We start from the raw sequence: 25,654 nt of genomic DNA, 5'->3' as shown, positions 1-25,654 counted from the left end.
GTTCTGGAAGTGGGATGCAAAACAAGCTGTTCAGCGTTGCGGAGGCTCTACCGAGTGCCGTTCTAGTTATTTTATTGTTATTTTAACCCCCTCTCCCTCCAACTCTGCCCCTTCATCCCCCATTTTTGAATAAAGTGTCATTCTGATTTTGGATGTGCCATCTGTCCACAGGACCTGGAGCTCATCTACTTCTATCTACATGGCATGGAGGCGCTCTCCAACTTGCGTGAACCTCAGCTCAGGCAAGTTACATTGGCACAAGCATGAACCACTTTTAGGACTTCAGGGGGAAAAAAAAATCAGAATGGAGCAAAGGCTGATTAAAGTCACTTTTGGATCGTCTCCCTCGCCCTGGTGTTGGGAAAGACTTAAACGGTTAGGGTGGCGGGCTTTGGATCCTAGGGTCCTGAGTTCAAATCCCGCTCAGCTGTTGAATTAATACCAGGTGGAGTTAACTTGGCCTGTCATCCTTCCGAGGTTGGCAAAATGAGTGCCAGCATGCTGGTATACTGTGTCGGAGTGGCGACCCGTCCAGGATTGTGCCCAATAGCCAAGGAGACTGCTTAAGCAGCACCAACACTCTGCACAGAGTATGGTCCCAATCTCCTCCCCCTCCTCCCCCACCTTCCGTTTAGCCCCCCAAAAAAGAATACTACTTGCTTTCCTGATATAGCTATCGTGCTATATTTTATATTTTGCATCTTGACTCCTCGTTCAGTCAGATCCTAAGATGGAATATGTTCTTGATTGTCTAACCTTTAGAGTTTTATGGTGATCGTGATATCCATCTCTCTGAGTAAACTTTTCATCATCTTGATTTGGGCTCATGGGACACCTTTTGACAATCTCTCCCACTTTGTCCTTTCAACCCCATGTTCTGTTAATTTCTGACATCACAACTCAAAAATAGTTGGTGAAGGAGACTCCGAATGCAAGTGGTCTCGGTGTAGGAATTAGGCACGAGGTAGCCTGTTGTTAGGTATTATATGGTGGGTGAAGTACGGAAAGATAGATCAGGACAGCCAATAGCTTGTGAATTCAAACCACTTACAAAGCTTTCATCCGCTGTCTGATGGTGTACTGCTCTCCCCTCTGGGGTGGTGCTCCTGCCTCACACTTAGCTCGACTTCACGTTGGGGAAACCAAGGCTTTTCAGATCATCGGTATCTCCCTCGACGAAGCCGAGTCTTTGGGCCCCTCCCTCACTCAACAGAGGCAGGCCGGTGGTCTTTCTGTCTTCTACTGTTTCTTCTCTGGCCTTGCCTCCCCCCCCTGCTATGTCTGTGATCTGTCCCTCCTATATTTCTGCAGGGCGCTCAAGGTCTGTCAAAAATCCCCTTCTGGTGAAAGTGCCAAAATCAAGAATCACTGCTCCCCTTTACTCTTTCGTTCCTCTTTTTTTCCTGCCTCTGGAACAAACTCCCACACACTCTTCAATCCCACTCTTCCCTCCGGGTTTTCAAAACAGCCGTTCATGACCATCTCATGGTATACCAAAAAAAAGGGGGATGGGGGGGGCTTCCCAAGTCACTGTTGGCATATTGGGAAGAAGACTCATTTATTTACCCCCAGAGAAACCATTGTGGCTGTGCAACTCATCTTAGAAGTGCATTAAGTCATTATCGAGAACCTTCACCGAGATGCTGGCTATGATTTGATGACCCACAGCATCAGAAATCACCTGACAAGGTGGAGTTTGTATGCATTGGACAGGAGGTTTGCATGTGCATGCTCCACTTCCGATGAGGAGAACGGTCATCGTCGGGCTTGACAGGTTGGAGAAGTTGCGATGAAACTTTGATTCGTCATGCGACTCGACATTCACCCAAACATTTCTAGTTTGCCGTTGTACAGCATTTTCTTTCCATATGATATCCTGATAATTGATGAAGATTTCCAAGATATGAAATGATGAAGGAAGGAATCGTGTAACTCTCAAAACAAAATATAATTCCATTCTCTTTTTGGAGGCGCTTGCATCATTAGGAAGTGTCGTCACTTGTCACATTCTGGAAGTGTGTCGTCACTTGTCCGCCAACTGAACGTAGCTCAGCAGACACAGGAGCTTGCGAGGTCAGCTCGGATGGCCAAGTAATTAATTATTTATTTAAAGGGCTCTTTTAACGCTATTGTACAGAAGGAAAGTTTGCACCAAAATTTATGAACACAATAAACCAGTTTATGAAGTTAAGGGATTTTGTTGAAAACACCATGCACAAATATGTTAAATTACAAAGAAAATCAAGAACATCAAGAACCTCACGTTGAGCTGAGGCCACAGAAACCCCACAACAATGACCAAACGATATATTTAACTTGTCCTTATCCACCCATAAATTAATCCTTTGGCTGGAAGGTGAAGCTCAAGGACAAACACATCCTTCTTTCATGTCTTTCCTTCATATGTCTGTCGCTGGAAAATGAGTCTTTAAATGACCTGGAGGATCTAACACCCCCCCCTCCCCCCTCTTCCTCGGGCTTGTGTAATTCAACACCAAGTCAGGCCAGAGGTGATGTACGCATAACCCATGAGGGCAAAGGCAGCCCACACAAGGCACATGCTCTGCCGCCTCGTTTTGCCCCGCCTCTTCAGCTCGCCCCTCCTTCTAGACACTTAACTCACAGGGCATACCAGTTAGTTATTCCTGCAAAAACGCAAGTCCGATATAACCTATCCATCACACACGACACTGTCCTTTTCATTGGCTAAAGACAGCTATTTTGTGTGCAATCACAATGATTGTGTTGGCCTGTTTTGCATTCCAATCTGAACTCTGATGCTCGGCACTCGGGTTCAAATTTCATATCCAACGTGTATTTGTCCTGCGTGCGATTTGTGTACAAGCTACACTCCATGGTGTTGAAGAAACTTGAACTTAGCTTGATTGTTTAATTTATTTATTTATTTGTTTATTTATTTTTGTCTTCCGTCAATCCATTTTGTAAAGCTATTGAGATCGAGCTTCCAAGTCATTTTCTCAAAATAGCACTTTGTTTTCTCACCCGCCTTGCTAACATTTGAATGTTGCGTGATGAGTGTGTGAGCTTGTAAAGTGGGAAGGCTGCTTTCTCGCATGTTTACATTTTAACATTGATTTTTTTTCTTTAAAAAGGAAAAAAAAATTCAATTTTTTGTTTTTTCGACCAACTATGCCAATGCCACGGGCAGCGGACAGCCATAAAGCCCTCGACTGGCTGTAAGTCTGAATCTTGAAGGCACTCCTGTGGAAAACAGCCAAATGAAGTCGTCGTGCTGCAGTTGCATACCACGCTCATCGCTTCCAACTTGATAAGGTGGAAACGCCAACAACGAAAAGGGATTTTCATTGCTGAGCTCTACTCCCCACACCTGCACCGATCAGAGTCCTTATCCACGTATCATATCGTGTATCCGTTCACCTTTGTGCTGAACACAGCACTCCCAGCTTGGCCATCAGCGCAGCACAATCGGAGCGTATTCCCACTAGATCGTGCATTCATTTGCCTTTGTTCCAAAAAAATGTTGCACTTTGTGAAACAACCTTGCCTGCGAACCGAGCATCTCTTCAACACAAGCAGCTCAAAGTGAAGTTGCTCGATGGCACCAACTGGCGCCACTGTTTTGGGTTTGTTGTTACTTTTGTGCTCGGACTAGTATGTACGTCTGTGGCTGCGATTTAGTCAAGTGTGTTTACCAAGTGTTCGTTTTGCTTGTATGTATTGTCTTACTAATATTCGATCACAGCAATGGACATTGGATTGTGCTGCCTTGGTTGCAGCTCGATTTTGGAACGACAAGCTATGGCAAAGTACGCTGGCCCATTTCGGATCAGCCGGTGTTGTCAGTGGCTCACCGTGACGGGGCCTTTGATATGCAGCCTTTATTGAAGTCTTATTTTCTTTCTCGAGTGACATCGGTGCACGGAGCGTCCTTTGGTCAACGTCGAGAACTGCACAGCATTGAGTGAACCACCACCGTGGATGGACGAGGACTCCGAGCTCGTTAATTTGGCTTGCTGAACCATTGGGTTAACTCCTTAGGCATTGATTAAGTCGCGAGAACACGATTGTGTGTCCTCCTTTTAACGTACTACTTCTTCTTCTTCTTCCTCTTCTTCTTCCTCTTCTTCCACTTCTTCCTCTTCTTCCACTTCTTCCTCTTCCACTTCTTCCTCTTCCACTTCTTCCTCTTCCACTTCTTCTTCTTCCTCTTCCTCTTCCACTTCTTCTTCCACTTCTTCTTCTTCTTCCTCTTCCACTTCTTCTTCTTCTTCCTCTTCCACTTCTTCTTCTTCTTCCTTCTTCCTCTTCCACTTCTTCTTCTTTTTCTTCCACTTCTTCTTCCTCTTCCTCTTCCACTTCTTCTTCTTCCACTTATTCTTCTTCCTCTTCCACTTCTTCCTCTTCCACTTCTTCTTATTCTTCTTCCTCTTCTACTTCTTCTTCTTCCTCTTCCTCTTCCACTTCTTCTTCCACTTCTTCTTCCTCTTCCTCTTCCACTTCTTCTTCCACTTCTTCTTCCTCTTCCTCTTCCACTTCTTCTTCTTCCACTTCTTCTTCTTCTTCCTCTTCCTCTTCCACTTCTTCTTCTTCTTCTTCTTCTTCTTCTTCCTCTTCCACTTCTTCCTCTTCTTCTTCCTCTTCTTCTTCCTCTTCCACTTCTTCTTCCTCTTCTTCTTCTTCTTCTTCTCCTTCCACTTCTTCTTCCTCTTCCACTTCTTCTTCCTCTTCCTCTTCCACTTCTTCTTCGTCTTCCACTTCTTCTTCTTCCTCTTCCACTTCTTCTTCTTCTTCTTCGTCTTCCACTTCTTCTTCTTCTTCCTCTTCCACTTCTTCTTCTTCCACTTCTTCTTCTTCCTCTTCCTCTTCCACTTCTTCTTCGTCTTCCACTTCTTCTTCTTCTTCTTCTTCTTCTTCTTCTTCTTCTTCTTCTTCTTCTTCCTCTTCCACTTCTTCTTCTTCTTCTTCTTCTTCTTCTTCTTCTTCTTCTTCTTCTTCTTCTTCTTCTTCCTCTTCCACTTCTTCTTCTTCCTCTTCCACTTCTTCTTCCACGTTCAAAGCCATAATCATGGGACATGCAAGCAGAACGGTGCGCAGAAAATGCAACTTATTTTGTTGACAAAGACATCGAGGTCCGTGAAAGACGTTTTGCGATCATAATGGCCATGGTCCACCCCTTACCTCCACCACAATGTCACGCCATGACGACGAGGCGTTAAGGACGACGAACACGCGCCGAAACGTCGAATCGACGTCGCATTACACTCTCGTGGGAGACGTGAGGATGAGGGAGGGAATTGGCCTCGACGTTGTATGATATGAGATGCATGACATGATTCCTGGTAACGAAGGGTGATCAAACACTTGGTGTAATGATGCTGCAGAAATGGTAATTACAGGGCTGGGATTGCGGAGGGGGCACCTGGAGCGAAGATCAGCTTCACCTACAGTTGATAAAATACCTTCCACTTCCAGGGTTACAAGGTTACCTTAAGAAATAAATAATCTTGGTTGCCTTGGTGATTTAAAAATAAAATAAAATACCAAAAAAAAAAAAAACCCACGAACCTTGATCGCAGTAGCAATAGGAAAAAGCGTCACATTGTTTATTGGATATTATTTTGGTGATCCGACTCAAAGGATTGATTTTTATTGTTGTTATGGAGCGCACCGCATGTTCAATGTACTTTTATCGGGAAATGTCGCAAGCTCGATCCTTGACATTTTTCTCTCGCATTTCCATCTTGCGTCCATTACTGCACCCCGAACACAGCCCAGTGGTCTTCAAAGACATCTCAGTCCCCGTGTCCTCGTCTCTTTTTGTTTGCTTGTTCTCTCAGAAATCTCCGAAAGCATGCATTTCTCTTTGTGCTCCCGCTAGAGGTTGTGTTGAGGCCGTGATTCTCTGCTAAGTCGATTTTCCTCCTGGGAATAGATATTCTGTTTGCTTGAGCACTGTTTGTGGCTTGTTCTGCGGCCCTGTCGTCCTATAGAATGCTGCACTCTATCCCATCAGCCGTCCTTGGTGGGTAGATCCGCTGGTTACCAATACTCGCTATCCTTGGCAAAGCTATTGCATGCCAATGACCCCCTGACGTCATATTCGCCACTTTAAGTTAGTTGGGAAAGACATTCTTCAGATAAAGCAAGATTCATTGTTCGCATTCTTTTCGGTCATTGGTGGTGCTATTTACAGACCATTGTTCAGATGTTGATTGTGTGGATGGGAACACAATGCTCATTTTAAATGTATAACGGCATCTTCGTGTGGCCTGACAGGATAGCATAGAGGTTCGGCACACTCGATTCAAAGCCATCTAGCCTTGGTTTGAATCCTGACCCAGCTATAAATTGTCACACCCGGTCTGCCGTCCCTCGGATGGACGTTGAACAGGTGGCCCGTCTGCCGGCATGAGTTGGCACCCTGAACAAATTCCAAATTCCTGTCCCTAACTACTGCTGGGAGAAGGATGGAAAACCACCCAGCATGACGCTTGCCAAGAAATTGCTTCAGAGGAACCAACGCTCCGTAACACAGAGTATGGTGCATTAGTCAGTCAGTGAGCCATCGACGTGTGTGGATGTCACTCTACTTAACAGAATGGGGCGGAGGTAGCGCACTCACCTTTGAGCTCTCTAATTCTGGGTTTGATTCCTGACCCAAATGTAAACTGATTGCTGTTTCACATGCAGGGCTCTGCGTCACAGAGAATGCCGTCCCTCTGATGGACGTCTAGGCAGTTGTCCCATCTGCCAGCATTAGTTGATGGACATTAAATATCCCATGGTATTTTTCGACAAATAGGAGGCGAGTTATTTCTGGGACCCTGAACAAATTCCAATTTCCTGTTCTCACCGAACCTAACCAATAGGAGGGTACTGCATCGTCGGAATGGTCGTGCCCCCTAGAAATGACGATCCCTGCGGACTGATGTCGTAATTGCCTCCCAGCCCAATATACATGTGATACAATGATCAATTTGGTTACCGCTACACACGTGGATGCAAGTACGACGATTGTCGTGATCTAATCAGCTGGTATTGTGCAGAAAATCACGTGCTTTGTATTACGGAATGCTTTTATCGTATTTCTGGAATTTAATTGCAATGGGATGCATGGAAAGTACATTCAGGTGAGTTTCCATGAAAGTCGATTTTTCTGAGGTTTCCAATATTCTGAGGTTTCACCACTGAAGGTCAAGGAGGTTATGATTTCACCCCTTTTTGTTTGTTTGTCTGTCTGTCTGTCTTTGTGTGCAGGATATCTCAAAAAGTTGTTGACGTATCCGGATGAAATTTTTTGGACATGTTCGGTGTGTGACAAGGACAAACTGATTAGATTTTGGTGAAGATCCGGATCTGATAAAAATTTTTTTAAGTGATTCTTCACCATTGAGAGATGGGACGAAACCGATATATACCACGATATCTTAAAAAGTTGCAGACGGATTCTGATGAAACTTGGTCGACGCGTTGGACGTATGACAAAGAAGAATTGATTCGATTTTGGTGAAGATCCGAATCTGGATGCGAGAATTATTTAATGATTAAAGTGATTCTTCACCATTGAGAGATACGGCTAAAAACGATATATAGTATGATATTTCAAAAATGCAATGAGCTTGATATGTTCTCGTCGATCAGGCATTGCGTGGTGGAGGTGTGCGCTCCACCGTGTGCCCTAGTTTTTTCAGTGATTCTTCACCATTGAGAGATAGTGCTAAACCGATATACAGCATGATATCTCAAAAAGTTGTAGACGGATTTGGATGAAACTTGGTGGACTGGTTGGGTGTGTGACCACGACAAATCGATTCGATTTTGGTGAAGATCCAAATCTGGATCCGACTACGAGCATTTTTAAAGTGGTTCTTCACCATTGAGAGATCGGGCTAAAAACGATATATAGCATGATATTTCAAAAATGTAATGGGCCATATATGTTCTCGTGGATCAGGCATTGCGTGGCGGAGGTGTGCGCTCTACCGAGTGGCCCTCTTGTTTTTCCTGGGAACTCGGCTGGGAAAGCATGCTGCATGACTTTTTTTTGCCAAATATCATTCGTGATTTTGGAAAACCGCAAACGGTGTAAGGGTGTCGAAGCATGAAGGAGTGGAATGCTTCTTGTGTTCTTTGTGACATTTGATGATCCCCTCGAGGTGAAATACCTCTTGTATATTCTTATTCTTCTCTCATGTGCATCATCGCTTGGACTGTGGCAATGTTCCGCTGCTAAAGCGGGAGTTAAATCCGGTGATTTGCCCACTCTTCGCAAAGGACACCGTGGGATCTTCAACTCCCACCTACTAATCCTGGCACACGGGATGCCTACTTCAACATCCATCTCAGGGACGGCACACACATTGATTGATGCCTGTGAAACAGTTTTTGGTTGGGTCGGGAGTCGAATCTAGGCTGGACAGCTCAGAGGAGAATGTGCGTACCTCAAGGACATCCTGCCAGCCGTACGTCTTGGATGATGATGATGATGATGATGATGATTGATACCTGTGGTCTTTTGGTGAACTCTTTTTGGTCAGCATAGCGGGAACCCCCTTATCCACCCATGGCATACCCCCAAAAAGTTGTTTTTGGAAGGAAAGTTATATTGCTATTCTTCCGATTACTATTATTATGATTATCATGATTATCGTTTCAACAAATTTTGCCATCCATGTAAAAATGGTTAATGTTGGAGTGACAAAATTTGGTACAGCACACAGATAAGGGTCTAAAATTGATCTTGATGGTCCTTATTATTATTATTATTATTTTTTAAAATATATATTGCCCTCTAATGGTTGACCGTGAGCTTGAAGGTGTTTGGAGCGTGAAAAACGAAACTCTGCACTTACAAAATTCGATTTGTAACTAATCATCTGAGGTTTACCCCAAATGATCTCAATTTTTGACCTTCACCGATACTTACCTTTTGACCTCTGGCCTTAAGAATGGTTGAGCCAAAGCCTTTTAGCGGCAACACCAAAACCATTTAACCTACTACGTATAAAGCTACTGTTTCTATACACCGAAACACATCTGGAGTTCTGCCGTCTGTGCTGGAAAGGCCTCGTTGTCATCGTCGAGATAAAATATTCTCCCTTGTCAGACGATTCACCCTTCCTTGTTACTTGAGTCAGCGAATGCAGGCATAACCTCGGCTCCCGTCAACAGAGCCAATGACTCAAGTTGACTCGACGTTTTGTTTTTCAGGACCACCCAGCTGAGAATATTTTCATCACATTAAAATAATTGTGGAAATAGATACAGTTGATAAAATAATCAGTTTTCTCTGATATAAGTTGATTGTCATTTTGAACCTCCCCCCTCCCCCCACTAATACCTTGCCTTCTCCCTCTTTTCAATCGTGTGTGTGTGTGTACGTGTGTACACATTTTTGGCATTTTTTTTTAATAGTAATTATTTTGTGTTTGCTTTTTAGTTTTAGTAAAATGCTCTATATATTATTACTTTATTTATCTTTCACCTTAATTTGGTTTTCTTTTGTGCTGACTTTTGTGTTTGGCCCTTTTTCTTTGCAGGTCGTTGTGCAAGCGTGTTCGATATGAGCAAAACGATGCCAACCATGTCCTCTACGAGTAAGAATCTGCCCATCATACAACCCCAACCATGCATGCCCACTTTCTCCTTCCTCCCTTTTTGAATGGGGTAGATTGCCGATTGTGAGTTCTTTTGTGCTATGCGACCAAACATGGACAGGCTCATCAATAACTGGAGGTTCAAATTGGTGGTAATAAAACAGAAAAGGACAATCATCATGACGCGGTACAATTTATTTTAATGATGTGTTCCTGGAGAGGATCTTTCCCCTGAATGACAATGGCCGTTGTGGCTTCAGTGGATTTAAAAAAAAAAAATTATTTTTATTTCATTTTAAGGATTGACAAAAGCACTGCATGGCAGAGTGTGCATTGTATAACTTATTTGATGTAAAAATAAATGTTGGTCCCCTTTATTATTCCCATCGGAGATCGCAACTCATGATGCTTGGATCACATGGCAAATATAATTGCCATATTAGCAGGGACCCCTGGAACATCAATCCATCCATTGGGACCATCCTCTGTGCAGAGCGTTGGTACTGTCTAAGCAGACTCCTTGGCTATTGGGCACAATCCTGGACAGGTCGCCACTCTGACACAGGATACCAGCATGCTGGCACTCATTTTGCCGACCTCGGAAAGATTACGGGCAGAGTCAACCCCACCTGGTATTAATTCAACAGCTGAGCGGGATTTGAACTCAGGATCCAAGGATCCAAAGCCCACTAGCCTAACCATTAAGCTAACACCAGGCATTCACAACTTGAATGAACGAAAAAAAAAATATTGGAATTGAATTGAAGTATTCCGATATATAGCACTGCTTAAGGTACAGGAAGTCTTGCTTTTACATTTGTGGTGTAGACGATGGTACATATTAATTGGTGGCCTGCACACTGAAGTTACTGCCGTAGCTCGTTTTGATTTTGTAATGATAGATGTTTCGCCACGGCAAAGCACAGATCAAGACTAAAATACATGAATTAATCCGAAGTGCAGCACGGGGAAGTACTACTGATGAAGTGGGTCGCTCCACATACAAATTTCCCTCTTGCCGTCAACGAGTTCGCCGTGTGAAACGTTGTTGAGCCACCTTGCCGACCGTTTTCTTGATAATTCTTCAGTTTGAGTTGCTCGATTTGTTACAATTTTCTCAGACTCGATAAAACGATCGAGGTACTTTTCTTTCTTAGCACCATCAGAGCATCCAAAGACGGCACAAACGCACGTCGTTTTCACTTAGAAATCGCACCAGCTCATTTATACCTCTCGTTATGAACACCTTATTTTGTCTTCCATAATGGCAGCAGCATAATGCAGCCTCGTTCTCCCAGCGGAAGTGACGTACGGTATTGTGTATTGCATACTATCTATGAGGCAGTCTGATTCAAAAATTGTGTGTGTGTGTGTGTGTGTGTGTGTGTGTGTGTGTGTGTGTGTGTGTGTGTGTGTGTGTGTGTGTGTGTGTGTGTGTGTCGTTTGAAAGTACAATGGGGGTGATTGAGGATAAAACATGGATGGTTGTTGGAAAAGAGACAGACACGAGGATAAAGGCTGATCGAGAATCTTTACGATACATTCAATTCTGGTCTATTCAAATTTGGGTTTACACTCACTTATGCTGACATTCCCAACGATATAACTGCTGAATAATTAACACCTCATTAACTAATCACCCCCAAGTCATTTTCTTAACAGTGTATACAAACACTGGTGCAAGCAAGCAGATGCGCACCTTGATGAGAAGGACTAAACTCGTAGTCAAACGAAAACACATACATGCTGACCCTCAGGGCCAATAAGTATGGTCATACCATAAGTGTTTTCTGTTTGGGCCGTTAACGTAGGCCATCCGCACAAGCAGTATAAGACCCTCACAAATGTCCAAAAGGGTGTTTGTTACCTCCGCCACCGAAGGTGGACGGAGGTTGTTTTCTCCCCTTCTGTCTGTCTGTTTTCCTGTGAAGAGAATGTCTCAAAAAGTTGCGGACAGATTCGGACAAAACTTGCTGGACAGGTTGGGTGTGTGACAAGAACTGATTCAATTTTGGTGAAGATGCGATTCTGGATTCGGATCTGGGAATTTTTAAAAGTCATTCTTCACCACTGATATTCCAGAGGAATAGTCTCAAAAGAGCTCGAAGAATCACATCGGGGTACCTAAATTTTACAAGCTGTCCTCCAGGCCAGGGTTTATCTTTGACCTATATCCATCGCAACCAGCCTGGATGACACTTCATATTGTGATTTTTATTTATTTATTATTATTATTTTCCAAGTAGTGACATGTTTTGCAAAATAAGGTGTAAGCGTGCTATACCAATTTTGCAAAAATATGCACGATCGGCCATAAATCCATTAATTATATCGCTGCATCCCTAAATTTGATATCAAAATTACTGGATTAATGAGGCCTGCGTTATTAATCAATACATATATCAATGATCAATTCTGCAGCTGTGGTTGACAGGAAAATGCAAAATAGGCTAAAATAAAGCAAAATCTTGTTTTGGTTCATGACTGAAAGGGTGCAATAGTTTCTTAAACTTTGTTATATACATGGTAAATGCTGAAAAATGTTTAAAACAAAACTTTCCCAGTTCATTTCCGAACCAAATAACAGCATACAGTATATCAGTCAGACGTTTGCAGTAATATAAGATCTTTCTTCATCTTGGGAGCTTCCACATTGCCAAAAACCTCATGAAACCTATTGAACAGCACTACACAGATTCTGGTCTTCAATAAGTGTGAGCAGGAGTGCGTCTTTCGGGAAAACACAGCTTGTAACAACACGTCAGCCAAATCATACAATCCAACAATCCGAGCACACAAGCTTACACTGGAGGTTCTTTGGCTAATTACAGTGCCTTCAGAAAGTATTCACACCCCTCCACTTTTGCCACATTTTGTTGTGTTACAGCCTGAATTTAAAATGGATTAAACATTAATTTCTTTGTCGCCGATCTACATAAAATACCCCAGAATGACAAAGTGAAAACATGTTTTTGGAAATTTTTACAAATTCATTAAAAATGAAAAGCTGAAATGTTTTGAGTCAATAAGTATTCAACCTCCTGAGTTAATACTTTGTGGAAGCTCCTTTGGCGGTGATTACAGCTTAGAGTCTTCTTCGGGATGTCTGTATCAGCTTTGCACATCTGGTTTTGGGGATTTTCTCCAATTCTTCCTCGTATGGGATTCAAGTCTGGTCTTTGACTGGGCCATTCAATGACTTTCATGTTCTTGTTCTGAAGCCATTCCAGTGTTGGTTTGGCTGTATGCTTGAGGTCATTGTCCTGTTGGAATGTAAATCTTCGCCGCAGTCTGAGGACTTTTGCACTCTGAAGCAGGTTCTCCTCAAGGATTTGCCTGTATTTGGCTCCATTCATTGTTCCCTCAATCCTTACAAGTCTCCCATTCCCTGCCACTGAAAAACATCACCATAGTATGATGCTGCCACTACCATGCCTCACGGCAGGGATGGTATTAGCTGGGTGATGAGCTGTGCTCTGTTTATGCCATACGTAGCGCTTTGCATTCAGGCAAAAAGAGTTAAATTCTCATCTCATCAGACCACAGAATATTTTGCCTCATGCTCTCAGAGTCTCTCGTATGCCTTTTTGCAAACTCTAGGCATGCTGTCATGTTCCTTTTTCCTCAAGAGTGGCTTCCGTCTGGCCACGCTCCTATAAAGCCTGGATTTGTGAAGTGCTGCAGAGACTTGTCCTTCTGACAGGTTCTCCCATCTCAGCCAAGGAACTCTTTGGTTCTGTCAGAGTGGTCATTGGGTTCTTGCTCACCTCCTTGACCAAGGTCCTTCTTGCGTGGTTGCTCACTTTGTTCAGACAGCCAGCTCTAGGAAGAGTCTGGGTCGTTCCATATTCTTTCCATTTCCTAATGATGGAACTCACTGTGCTCTTGGGAACTTTCAACAATCTAGAAATTTTGAACCCTTCCCCAGATCTGCACCTCCTCACAATTCTATCTCGGAGCTCGACGGACAGTTCCTTGGACTTTGTGGAAGAGTTTCTGCACCAACATACACTGTCAACTGTGGGACCTTATATGGAAGGGTGTGTTTCTTTCTAAATAGTGTCCAATCATTTGAATTGGCCACAGTTGGACTCCAATGAAGTTGTTGAGACATCTCATGGATGATCAAAGAAAATTGGATGAACCTGAGCTCAATTTGGATTGCCGTAGGAAAGGGGTTGAAAACTTATTGATACAAAACATTTCAGCTTTTCATTTTTAATTAATTTTTAAAAATTTCTCAAAACATGCTTTCACTTTGTCATTATGGGGTATTTTGTGTGGATTGGTGACAAAAACAGCATTTAAGTTTAAGCCATTTTAAATTCAGGCTGGAACAACAAAATGTGAAAAAGTCGAGGGGTATGAATACTTTCTGAAGGGCACTGTATATGGCTTCCTCGGGTGGGCTAAAGACCAAGGAATTTATGATGCAGATATCCAAAGAATATCTGAGCAACTGGCGAATTCCTTGGATGACAGTGAGGAGCAGGATACCCATCTGAAGTAATGCAAGAGCGAGCAGATGAAGTAAAAAATGTGCATATCCTGCAACGACTGAAGCAGTATGATGATTCATTGTCATCAACAAGCCTCTACTGGAGATGTTGCATGAAAATGGTTGTAATATTGCTGCAGTTCATACATTTGGAATGCACAGGTGATTGGCAGATGCATAAATCTGCCTTTCTTGCCATGTTGCCCTGGTTTGACCACCATAACCATAATAACTATATGAGATGGGGAACAGTGTTTGCAGCACATGTACACCAGCTGGAAATTTCTAATCCAGATGTGTACCAGCAGTCCGAGGATGGAAATTTTGTCGTGAAAACTACACACAAAACATTCAATGAAATCAGCACTGACTTCTTGTTGGAACATGTGAACAAAGTTGGCAAGGTAACGGGTGGTTTAGTAAGGATTACCTGATCAGCCAGTGCCAGGGACAAATGGTCCTTGACATACAATGAGCGTCGCCATCTCGTCCATGAGATGTCCGTCATGTTCGGCTTAACCACAGAAGATGCGGAATATGCACCTTCTGCCAACAAGGATATCGGTACTTCAAGGATCAAACAAGACAGAGAAGATGTTCAAAATCTGGTGGATCAACTTGAACGATTCTCAGTCTTCACTACAAACAGTCAAGACTTGACGTGCTTTGCTACTCGGGACATTGCCACTAAAAACATCAAGACTGCTTTGCTCACGGCGTAAACACATGGAGAAAACAGATGAGAGAGTTTGTGGAGACCCAGATATGTAGAATGAAAGTGGGGTTCAACACAAAGCTGAAACAATCACAAAGTGTTGGTCACAAAACGATGTTCACTGTGGAGAACAAAAAGGATCCGACCCAAAGGGGCAAAACGGCAAAAGTGGACAAAGTGCTCTTTCAGCGGCTTCTGGTGGCCAAAGATGCCAGATGTGACATAGATCTCAAAAAGCTTTTGTGTCATGAACTATCACCAGTCCCACTCTCCATAGCAAACACAGCTGAAAATCCACGATCCACCAACTCGGCTGCACTTGGAATTATCCAAGGAGACCTCGGGAAGATATGAGCATCGGGACCCTTCCAACTTCAGAACTTAAAACTTGCACCATTATTGATGGTCAAGCCTTGGTGCAAGAGATTGGAAAACCAACATGGTCAGACACATTTGGGGGTCTTTCTGATGCATTCGTTAATGCAGTATTCAGTCATTTCGTCAGGGATGCTCAAGGGTAGGTGTTGTCTGATTGATAAAGGAAAGAGCCAATCATATCTGGTACCCAGGCAAACCGAGTAGGTCTAAGCAGATCTATATGCCATTAGATTGATGGCAGAGACGTTCCTTTACCTGTGAGCTGTAAACAATTAATCGACCTCCCAGACAACAAATCGAATCTGAGTGAATTTCTGAATGTGGAAATTCTGATCTTTTTGCAAGAACACTTTGCAAAAGTGTGAGTTAATCACATCTGGAGGCTTTGCTGATGAAACTACTGCAGAATTATCCCAAGGATCAGTTGTCCATCTATTTTAATCACCCCAAGAGGAGGCTGATACACGCATTGTATGACATGCTGAGGAAGCTTGCCAAGCAGGGTTCGAACATCTCATGATCTCATGGAGAGACGCAGATGTGTTGGTGCTCTTGGTTCACTTGGCAGCACAAATGAGTCAATATATGGATGAGAACAGGCACTGCATTACAGCGACGATTTATTGCTGTCCGTGCCATCCAGTTAACTCAAACTCTCCAAAGGAACATCCCAGCATGTCATGCCTTTTACAGGATGTGACACTGTCAGGCAACTGAGTGGGCGTGGCCAAAAATTCCACATGGAAGACATTCCAGAAGCATGCAACTCCATTGAAAAATCTTGAATGTGGAGCTCTTTCTGAGGCCACAGAGAAACATGTGGAGTTCACTTGCCGAATCTCCTTGCCAAATACGAATACGACAGCAATCAATGATGTGCGATACATGTTGTTTCATAAAAACACCAAAGATAGAGAAAAGCTTCCTCCAACCCAGGAATGTCTTACCCAGCACACCAAACGTGTCCGCTACCAGAGCCAGGTTTGGTATTTGACGAACAATCCTTCTCCTGATCACCCTTTGCCCATTGATAATGGATGGTACAAGGATCCTATCAGTGGTAAATTGCACCCACAATTGATCGTAGACGACCCCCTACCACAGGAATTAATGGACGTTGTGTACTGTAAATGTAAAAACTGTGCAACTGCAAGATGTACCTGCAAATCGAAGCGGTTAAAGTTCATAGGCCATCTGCCGAAACTCATTCAGCACGATGGATGATGAGGAATCGGACTAATTTTCCAGTGCACGTGTCCTCCGTGTGTGGAATAAAATTGTTGCCAGGAATGTGTTGGAACGCCAAAGCCATCGACCAGTAATATGCCGTCATCACGGCACCCTCGGACGATTATAAGGCAAGGATGTGGGCAAGGCACGTCCTGTTCTGTGCAGTTAATGAATTGACTGGTGAATATTAATCGAAACCCAAGTCATTTCAGTTTCCCAATGAAGGATTTCAATATCAGCATTGTTAACCAGGTTTAATGAAAATGTGGTGCCAAACGACAGCGATTGTTCGCTTTCTGACAGCCATACAAAATATTGGGGGTAACATTATCTTGTGTTTATTAATAAATGAGGTTGAATCATTTGCCAAACTAGTTGGTGGTGTTTTGTTCAGAAAGGAAGTGGGAAAGGTTTGGTATTAACATTGTCAGCGATTGCCATGTATATTGCCAAGTTTTAGAAACTTGTACACTTTCGGTCATGAAACCAAAACAAGATTTTGCTATATTTTGGCCGATTTTGTATTTTTCTGTTGATCACAGTGACAGTATTGCTATTCATTATTATTATTATTATTATTATTATTATTATTATTATTATTATTGTTGTTGTTCACTTGAGTTTTTTTAGCTGTTGACAGAATTCAAGCACATTGGGCTTTTAAAACAGTCGAAGGAGACCGGACTTGATACGTTAGAAGGGAAATTCAAAAGTGATTTCTACATCTGTGTCTCTGATCTATGATGTGCATAGGTATTGATAAGTTTTAAATAATGTTAATTATCAAGTTATATTAATAAATAGCAATTTATTGATGATTAAGTAATCATAATAATGAAAGCACACTTTAAATATTGCATATAAAATTATATTGCATTTTGGGTCACATGACTTCCCATTTTTTCAAGTTAATTATGAATACGCAACATTTTTAGTTTCTCTTCCAGTTTGCATGTCATTGTAACCTCGTGCTCTTGAATATAAAGCTCTTTCAATAACCACTTAATCAACTATATATATATATATATATATATATATATATATATATATATATATATATATATATATATATATATATGTATGTATATATATGTGTGTGTGATATCATTATTGTGACTTCACAGTTGTAGTATGTGGTTGTTGCCTTTAGGGGGTGGCAGTGACTGCTACTGCCTTGTCAGGTTGCTTTGGGGAATGAATAGAGAGGGAGGAGGCCTGCAAACTTACTATGAGGATAATCAGTGCTCCTGCCTTGTCAGGTTGTGGGTGCGTGTGTGTACATAGTGTCTCAAAATGTATACAAACTTGAATATATCAGAAAAATTTAATTAATAGCAGGGAGAGGGCTGGTGCTTAGTGTTCGGAATACTCAATCGAAGGCTTTACAATGTGACGTAATGATTGCACGTCATCAGTCAGCTGTTACTCATAAGGCAATACAGAATGGCATCATAGTATATGTTTTGACGTCTTAATTTTGCATCCATATTGTTGAGGCACACACACACACACACACACACACACACACACACACACACACACACACACACACACACACACACACACACACACACACACACACACACACACACACACACACACACAGAATGTTGATGTATGTGTATGTATAATATATTTATATATAGATAATATAATATAAAATGTAAAATATAATATATTGTTATGGATTCAGCGGTGGCGCGATTCGCACCCGACTCTTGACCCCAGTGTTAAGGATTTGGACGTCACTTAACAGCACCGCCGTCTCCGGGTTATAATGCCGGCTGGTTCGGCACAATTCTCAGGTTACGCGCCTCAGATCACGATACCAAAATACACCTGTGCCTTGCTAGCTGGGGGAATAGTCCCTGGTTTAAGACTGGTTTTGTCAGAGACCGAGCGAATTCTGCCAGTCTGTAACCAATTTGGTTTTATCTACCAAACGAGCGAATCGTTTCTCAGCATGGCATGAACAAACTCAAAGCAGCAACTTCATACGGATCAGCCAGATTTATTGGGGACACATCGGGGAACACAACACAAGCAAAGCATGCACGACAATGTTATAATTAATCTATAACCTGTTCTTAACTTGGGAGCTATGGATTACGGGTTTCGAAGGGGACCCTAGCGAGATAAACCTCAGACAACATGCAGACAAGACATGGACAGCATGCAGACAAGACACGAAGTACTTGGTGATGCTTCATGGACGAGAGGAAAAGTGTCAAAGGCCCGAATGTGGCTTGTGACAAGCCGATCTCCACGGATTCGAGCACCCAAGCTCAAACACGCCGCGTGGCAAAATGGCGGCGTCGTCCTTTTGTCGCACCGCCCACGCACACAGCCTCAGCGTGTTCAGCCCCCGTAAGGTCGACGGCCCAAGATGAATGATCTATGGTATGCTCCAGCTGGCTTTTCACAAAGTCCAGCATACAAATCCAGGCCTGGGGCCTGTTCACCAGACAAGGCCAAATCGGGGTGTTGGGCTGCGCAGGCGGATTGACAAACATGTCGAGCCGTGAGATGAGTAAGGACAGAGGCTCTGTGGTTAGACGCAGGTTGAACCTGTCGATCACCTCCTCATAAAGTCAATCGCTGACTCACACAGCAGCCAGTTCCTCCCGACGCAGATTGCAGCCTCCCACTAGTCGTTTCTATACTGCAGAAATCCTCACTTGACACTCAGGCTCAGTAACTCCCTCGGCAGATGGCAGACTCGACCCTCAGGTGCAGGCCGTTCCTCTCTTACGGATCGCCGACCACACGCACCGCGAGTTTCTCCTCCAGCCGATGGCAGACAGACCTCTTGCCTCTCTTCCTTGCCTTTCTTTTGGCCCGCTCTTCACGAAAAACCGATCGCGCCACCTCAGCGCTCGGTTTCACCACCGCCTTCCCGGCGCTCGCTTGCCTCTCAATTTCACTTCCTCTTTCTTTTTGGGGCGCGCCCCTTTACGAAGCCGACAGACTCCTCCCCCTCCCAGAGCACTGGGCGGAGTTTCCTTCGGAGAAAGGAACGAAGAAGAAAAACGTCTCGGTCCACCACCAATGTGCGAACAATAAACAGCCTCTTACACCTCCCAACACACATGTAACGTCCATTTACCGAACAACCTGGCTAAACATGCATTTAATGGGGGATCTGGGCTAAACCTATATTTAATAACACTCTAAGGGCCATTTCTGCAACAATATATATATATATATATATATATATATATATATATATATATATATATATATATATATATATATATATATATATATATATTTGGATAATATAATATAATGTTTTTATATATATATATATATATATATATATATATATATATATATATATATATATATATATATATATATATATATATATATATATTGTTGCGGACCTGGGGTCGAGGCGAGAAGACCACAAGGGAGGGGGGGGGGAGGGAAGCTACCTCGGGTTCCCACCAGACTTTCCGGAATCGCAGGCCATCGCACACGGATAGCTCCGTGACACGGCGGGTCGCTAGTCGACCGTGAACGCCAATAATTCAACCATGTTACTTGGGGTCCTCCATTCCATGGAAACCGGTTACCTAAAATGTTCACGTGATCTAATTACCGGGGAGCATGCCCTCGGTACGCCTTGTTCAAACCGGATCACCTCACTGGATCAGGTGCAGCTAAGCATAACTGCCAAGGACGGACTGGCTCGAAAAAAAACAGATCGTTGGGGGCTCATGTCCCGGCTAGGCTAGGATACGGACCATGCTGGACCAATGAAGGAAAAGACGAAAACGACTTGGGAACACTTCCACACAAAACATTTATTTACAATCAGGCAAGGAAAGGTATGTGGCACATTAAATTGGGTTTATTGGTATGTACAGCAGGGGCAGCAAGGAATTTGTGTGGTGCGACAAAAGGCAAGCATTTTGCAAAAGCAGACAGAGCAGACATCCCGTTATATCTTCTACAATCTTAACTTATGTTACGACAGGTGCCATCACATGCACAAACAAACAAACTCGATGAAGATAAGTTAGCCAGATGGAAGGAGAGCAGATGAGAACTAACGGCCTCTCAATACCTGGTGCAGTCGGCCAACCAACGCAACCCAGTATGCTCTGGGAGACGCTCCGCTTGAGCGATCCCACCTTAAGATTTGGCGCGTTATCTCTTGCTTAATCACTTTGCCGGGGCTCGTGGAAACGTGTGCTCCACACTGCTCCAGAAGAATGTCTGTCACACACCAATGCCAAGTGTAGATGCAGCAACAGGCAGACAGCGAGGTGCAGTGAAGAGAGGGTGGAGCAGAGAGTAAAAGGAGGGTGAGAGGCAGGCAGGCAGGCAGGCAGATGGATGGATGGAGAGAGACAGACATACAGACAGGACGGACCTGTGATCTGCCCTCCACAAGCCCCAGGTGAAGGGTGGAGCGACGACCTGAAGCAACGCGCCGTCATCCGAATCGTGCCCTTCCATGGCCCCGCCCTGCCAGGCTCCTGGTGCCTGAAGTGGCCTCATTCACACATCCAGCATGACACAGCCTGGTGATATATTGCAATTCTCAGCTGTAAACTCAGCTGGAGTTTACGGTCATGCGCCGTGTCACGCGCATGTCACTATATCGTTTTGACCCATGATATGATAATATGATAAAATGCAGTATATATATATATATATATATATATATATATATATATATATATATATATATATATATATATATATATATATATATATATATATATATATATATATTGTTGCGGTTCTTGGAACTGCATGCATACAACAGATAGGTGTCCCAAGACAGTTATTCCTTTATTATACATGTAGATAGTCCCTTTTCTTTTGTTTAGCGGGACAACAAGGGAGTGCGTTTCAATGATCTAATAGCTCGGGTTGCTTAAATCATTTTCTCCTTCATTTCGTCCCTACTCTTCTTTTCGTCTGATTATTCCTGAGGTAAATCAGCCACGTGCACCTTTGCTGTCAGGTGGGGCCTCATGGAGACCAGTGCATGTGGCGCTGCTGTAAGGGAACTGCTGCACAGAGATCCTCGCGTGTGTGTGCGTGTGCGTGCGTGATTGGGTGTTATGTCCATATGCTGGTTTCAGAAGGTGGAACCAAGTCCTCCCAGGTCTCGAAGTATCCACCTCTGTTTTGGTCAGGGAGGGGGGGTTCATGATTCATGGATCAAGTTGTGAAGTTTTCCCGTTCTCAAATTTTGTTCTGAGGGCTCTTTTCAGGATCGTCACTGAGCCCCGGACAACTTCCAATGACAATTGCTGTAGTAATATTCCCAGGGACTAGCCGAAACCCCGTCACAGACGGATTCCATTCCATGAGCCCAATACGACAACCAGGTTTAATGAAAATGTGGTGCCAAACGACAGCGATTGTTCGCTTTCTGACAATCAGGCTTCAGATTGTATTCAACCCCCCCCCCTTGACTTTTGTCACATTTTGTTGTTACAGCCTGAATTTAAAATATATTTATATTTTTTGTCACCGATATACACAAAATACCCCATTAATGACAAAGTGAAAACATGTTTTTATGAGTTAATTAAAAATAAAATACAGAAATATTTAATTGACATAAGTATTCGGCCCCCTGAGTCAATACTTTGTAGAAGCGCCTTTGGCAGTGGTTACAGCTTCGAGTCGTCTTTTGTATGTCTGTGTCAGCTTTGCACATCTGGTTTTGGGGATTTTCTCCCATTCTTATTTGCAGATTTGCTCAAGCTCTGTCAAGTTGGATGATGAGCATCAGTGAACAGCAACCTTCAAGTATTTCCACAGATTCTCAATGGGATTCAAGTCTGGGCTTTGGCTGGGTCACTCAAAGACTTTCACGTTCTTGTTCTGAAGCCATTCTCGTGTTGCTTTGGGTGTATGTTTGGGGCCATTGTCCTGTTGGAACATACATCTTCGTCGCAGTCTTGGGTCTTTTGCACTCTGAAGCAGGTTCTCTTCAAGGATTGGCCTGTATTTGGCTGAATTCATTGTTATCTCTAACCTTACAAATCTCCCAGTCACTGCCGCTGAAAAGCATCCCCATAGCATGATTTTCCACCAGACGTAGCACTTTGTATTTGGCCAAAGCGTTCAATTTTCGTCTCATCAGACCACAGAATATTTTGCCTAATGCTCTCGGTGTCTTTCACGTGCCGTTTTTTGGTTTGACGGCCTGCTCTATGAAGAGTCTGTGTAGTTCCATATAGTCCAAGAGCATTAGGGTTTAACCTGGACATTTTTGGTAACAAGCTGATTTTTTCAGGAAAGGTCCAGGAATGTGTGTGAAATAACATACTAAAAGTCCTCATGAATCCTCCTTGAGCGTTTTCCGCAATCCAAAATGGCGTCCAAAATGGCCACCATTTCCTGTTTTTCTCATAACTTTGCAAGTAGGTTTACCTATAACACATTTTAAATGTCTACACATATGTTTTGAAGTATAAGGAACTCAATACAATACATATCGGAAGATTTTGAAACACACAAAAACGAATAAAACCGCTTAAGCTCTTTCAGAAATCCAAAATGGCGTCTGAAATTGCTGCCGTTTCTGGTTTTACACCAAGGTACTTCAACACGCACTTTAAATGTTTTAATATATGTTTTGCGACTCAATGAAATGAATCATATACTTATTGGGAATTTTTCAAAAACACGCATTTACCAATAAAAACACTTGAGCTCATCCTGAAATTCAAAATGGCGCCCGAAATGCCCCTTTTCCTGTTGTTGTTTTCTCATAACTCTGCAACTAAGTAACCCAATAAAGCACACTAAAATGTCTTTATATATGTTATGGGAGTCAAGGAATCTAGATAAATTCTTATTCGCAGATTTGAAACACGCATATCTATACCAATAAAACTACTTGAACTAGTCCCAAAATCCAAAATGGTGCCAAAGATGGTTGCAATTTCCTGTTTTTCTCATGACCCTGTGACTAAGTTACCTCAATATGCACTTTAAATCTCTAAATATATTATGTCTTGAGAAATAAGGAACTCATTCAGATACTTTGAAGTACAAAGGAAACAATAAAACCGCTGAAGTTCTTTCTGAAATTCAAATGGTGCTCAAAATGTCCGCCACTTATCAACACACTGCTGTTTTAGCCTGTTTCAAGAGGCAAAGACATTCAAAACAAGATCATGCTAGAGATTCAAACCTCAAAAGTTTCAGATGAATCTTTACCTTACGCATGCACACACCTAGTTGCATCAGTCATTGTCTTCATCGTCGGATGCTGTATCTTCAATGTTGATGTCCTCTGAAGTTGGGGTAATATCATCGTCGGCATCTATAAGAGTTGGTGCTGTATTGTTGCAATTGAGACCACTGCATTTACTGCACATTGAGGTACAAAAGAGCCCAAGTTTCTTGCAGCTACATGTCATGCTTCTGCAACCATCTGGTTTACACCCACATGCCACCATGTTCAGCAAAGTGTCGGGTGCAACAGCAATGTCTGTTTCTACCGGGGTAAGAGTCCCGTCCTGAAATCGCCAGCCCCATTCTGTTGGAGATAAGGAGTTACTCATCCATTCCTGGACGGTAAGATAGGCGCGATATGAATGTTGCTTTACTGCAGCACTAGTTGGAGGTAGACTTTCTAGCTGAAAGGATGAACTCAGGGAACTGCGACCGATTGCCCGTTTGTATGCGATGTGACGGTAGTCATCAAGAGATTCAAAACTGCTGGCTCCATAAAGCTTAAGAATGAAGCCTTCCCCAGCTTTTTCCACCTCGTCATGGGTGCTTCCACTGTTTGTGAAGGTATCCAGCAAGTCGTAGTCCCGCTTCTTGTGCACCATGTTGAAAGCTTTACGCTTGCCCTGACGATAGATCGCAGAGACCGTGTCACATCCCGTCACAGCATGATGAAACATCAAGTGATTTCTTGTGTCCCCTATGGCATGCTGAATCTCATGAATGTTGAAGACCGTGAGAGGATTACTGCGGCATAGCATGTACACATCTGTGGAAGAGGTTGCCCGAGCAACTAGCATTACCAGTAAGTCTGTGTCCGTACCAACGACAGCAACTGGCACATGTTCTGACTCTGCCAGCGCTAGTGCTGTGGAGACAATCAGGGTGTCGGCGTCTGCATCTGCCTGGACTTTTGGAAGAACTCAAGAGGTCTTATTGGTACTTGCGTGCTTCAGCATCTCTTAAGATGTATTCTAATGAGTTCCTCATACTTCAAAACATATATGTAGACATTTAAAGTGTGTTTTGGGGAAACCTGCTTGCAAAGTTATGAGAAAAACAGAAGAGGCGGCCATTTTGGACGCCATCTTGGATTGCGGAAAACGCTCAAGGAGGATTTATGAGGACTTTTAGTATGTTATTCTAGACATATTCCTGGACCTATCCTGAAAAAATCAGCTTGTTACTAAAAATGTCCAGGTTAGGGCCTATTTTGACCTAATGCTCTTGGACTAATACTCTTTCCATTTCCTAATGATGGAGCTCACTGTGCTCTTGGGAACTTTCAACAATTTAGAAATTGTTTTATACCCTTCCCCAGATCTATGCCTTCTCACAATTTTATCTCGGAGTTCTACGGACAGTTTCTTGGTCTTCTTGGTGGAGTTTCTGCTCTGACATGCACTGTCAACTGTGGGACCTTAGATAGAAAGGTGTGTTTCTTTCTAAATCATGTCCAATCAATTGAATTTGTGACAGGTAGACTCCAATCAAGTTGTAGAAACATCTCAAGGACGATAAAAGGAAATTGGATGCACCTGAGCTCAATTTCGAGTGTCACAGCAAAGGGGTTGAACACTTATTGACGCATGACATTTCTGCTTTTTATTTTTAATTAACTTGTCAAAAATTCTAAAATAAAAAAATTCCACTTTGTCCTGATTGGGTATTTTGTGTAGATCGGTGACAAAAATTTAAATACAATGCATTTTAAATTCAGGCTGAAACACAGCAAGGTGTGAGAGTGAAGGAGTGTGAATACTTTATGAAGGCACCGTAGTTCATGGCATTGATTTTGTTTCATGGGGAGAGGTATGTTTTCAGGATCAGCCTCGTTCTCTGCAGGTATTCCTTGGTAATTGTTTTGTGCATGTTATTACCTCTGCCACCGAAGGTGAAGGAGGTTATGATTTCACCTTTCTGTTTGTCTGTCTGTCTGTCTTGTTTTTTTTTTTGTGTGTGCAGGATATCTCAAAATGTTGTGGACCGATCCGGATGAAACTTGGTGGACAGGTTGGGTGTGTAACAAGGACGAATCATTTC

General features: G+C 43.0%; 1 protein-coding gene across 6 annotated transcripts in view; it reads left to right on the top strand.

The window, feature by feature from the left end:
- Window positions 1-25,654, top strand: part of RAPGEF2 (Rap guanine nucleotide exchange factor 2) — a 201,489-nt gene that overhangs the window by 28,911 nt on the left and 146,924 nt on the right. For all 6 annotated transcript variants that reach the window (XM_085861240.1, XM_085861243.1, XM_085861238.1 and 3 more), the window contains exons 2-3: window positions 172-242; window positions 9,522-9,578. In XM_085861240.1, the coding sequence (XP_085717366.1) occupies window positions 172-242; window positions 9,522-9,578 (128 nt within the window). The remainder of the gene's footprint in view (window positions 1-171; window positions 243-9,521; window positions 9,579-25,654) is intronic.

Source organism: Eptatretus burgeri, chromosome 17, assembly GCF_056783735.1.
Source record: "Eptatretus burgeri isolate ZD-2024b chromosome 17, Ebu_testis_v1, whole genome shotgun sequence".
NCBI lineage: Eukaryota > Metazoa > Chordata > Myxini > Myxiniformes > Myxinidae > Eptatretus > Eptatretus burgeri.
This window is presented reverse-complemented; position numbering and strand designations above follow the sequence as displayed.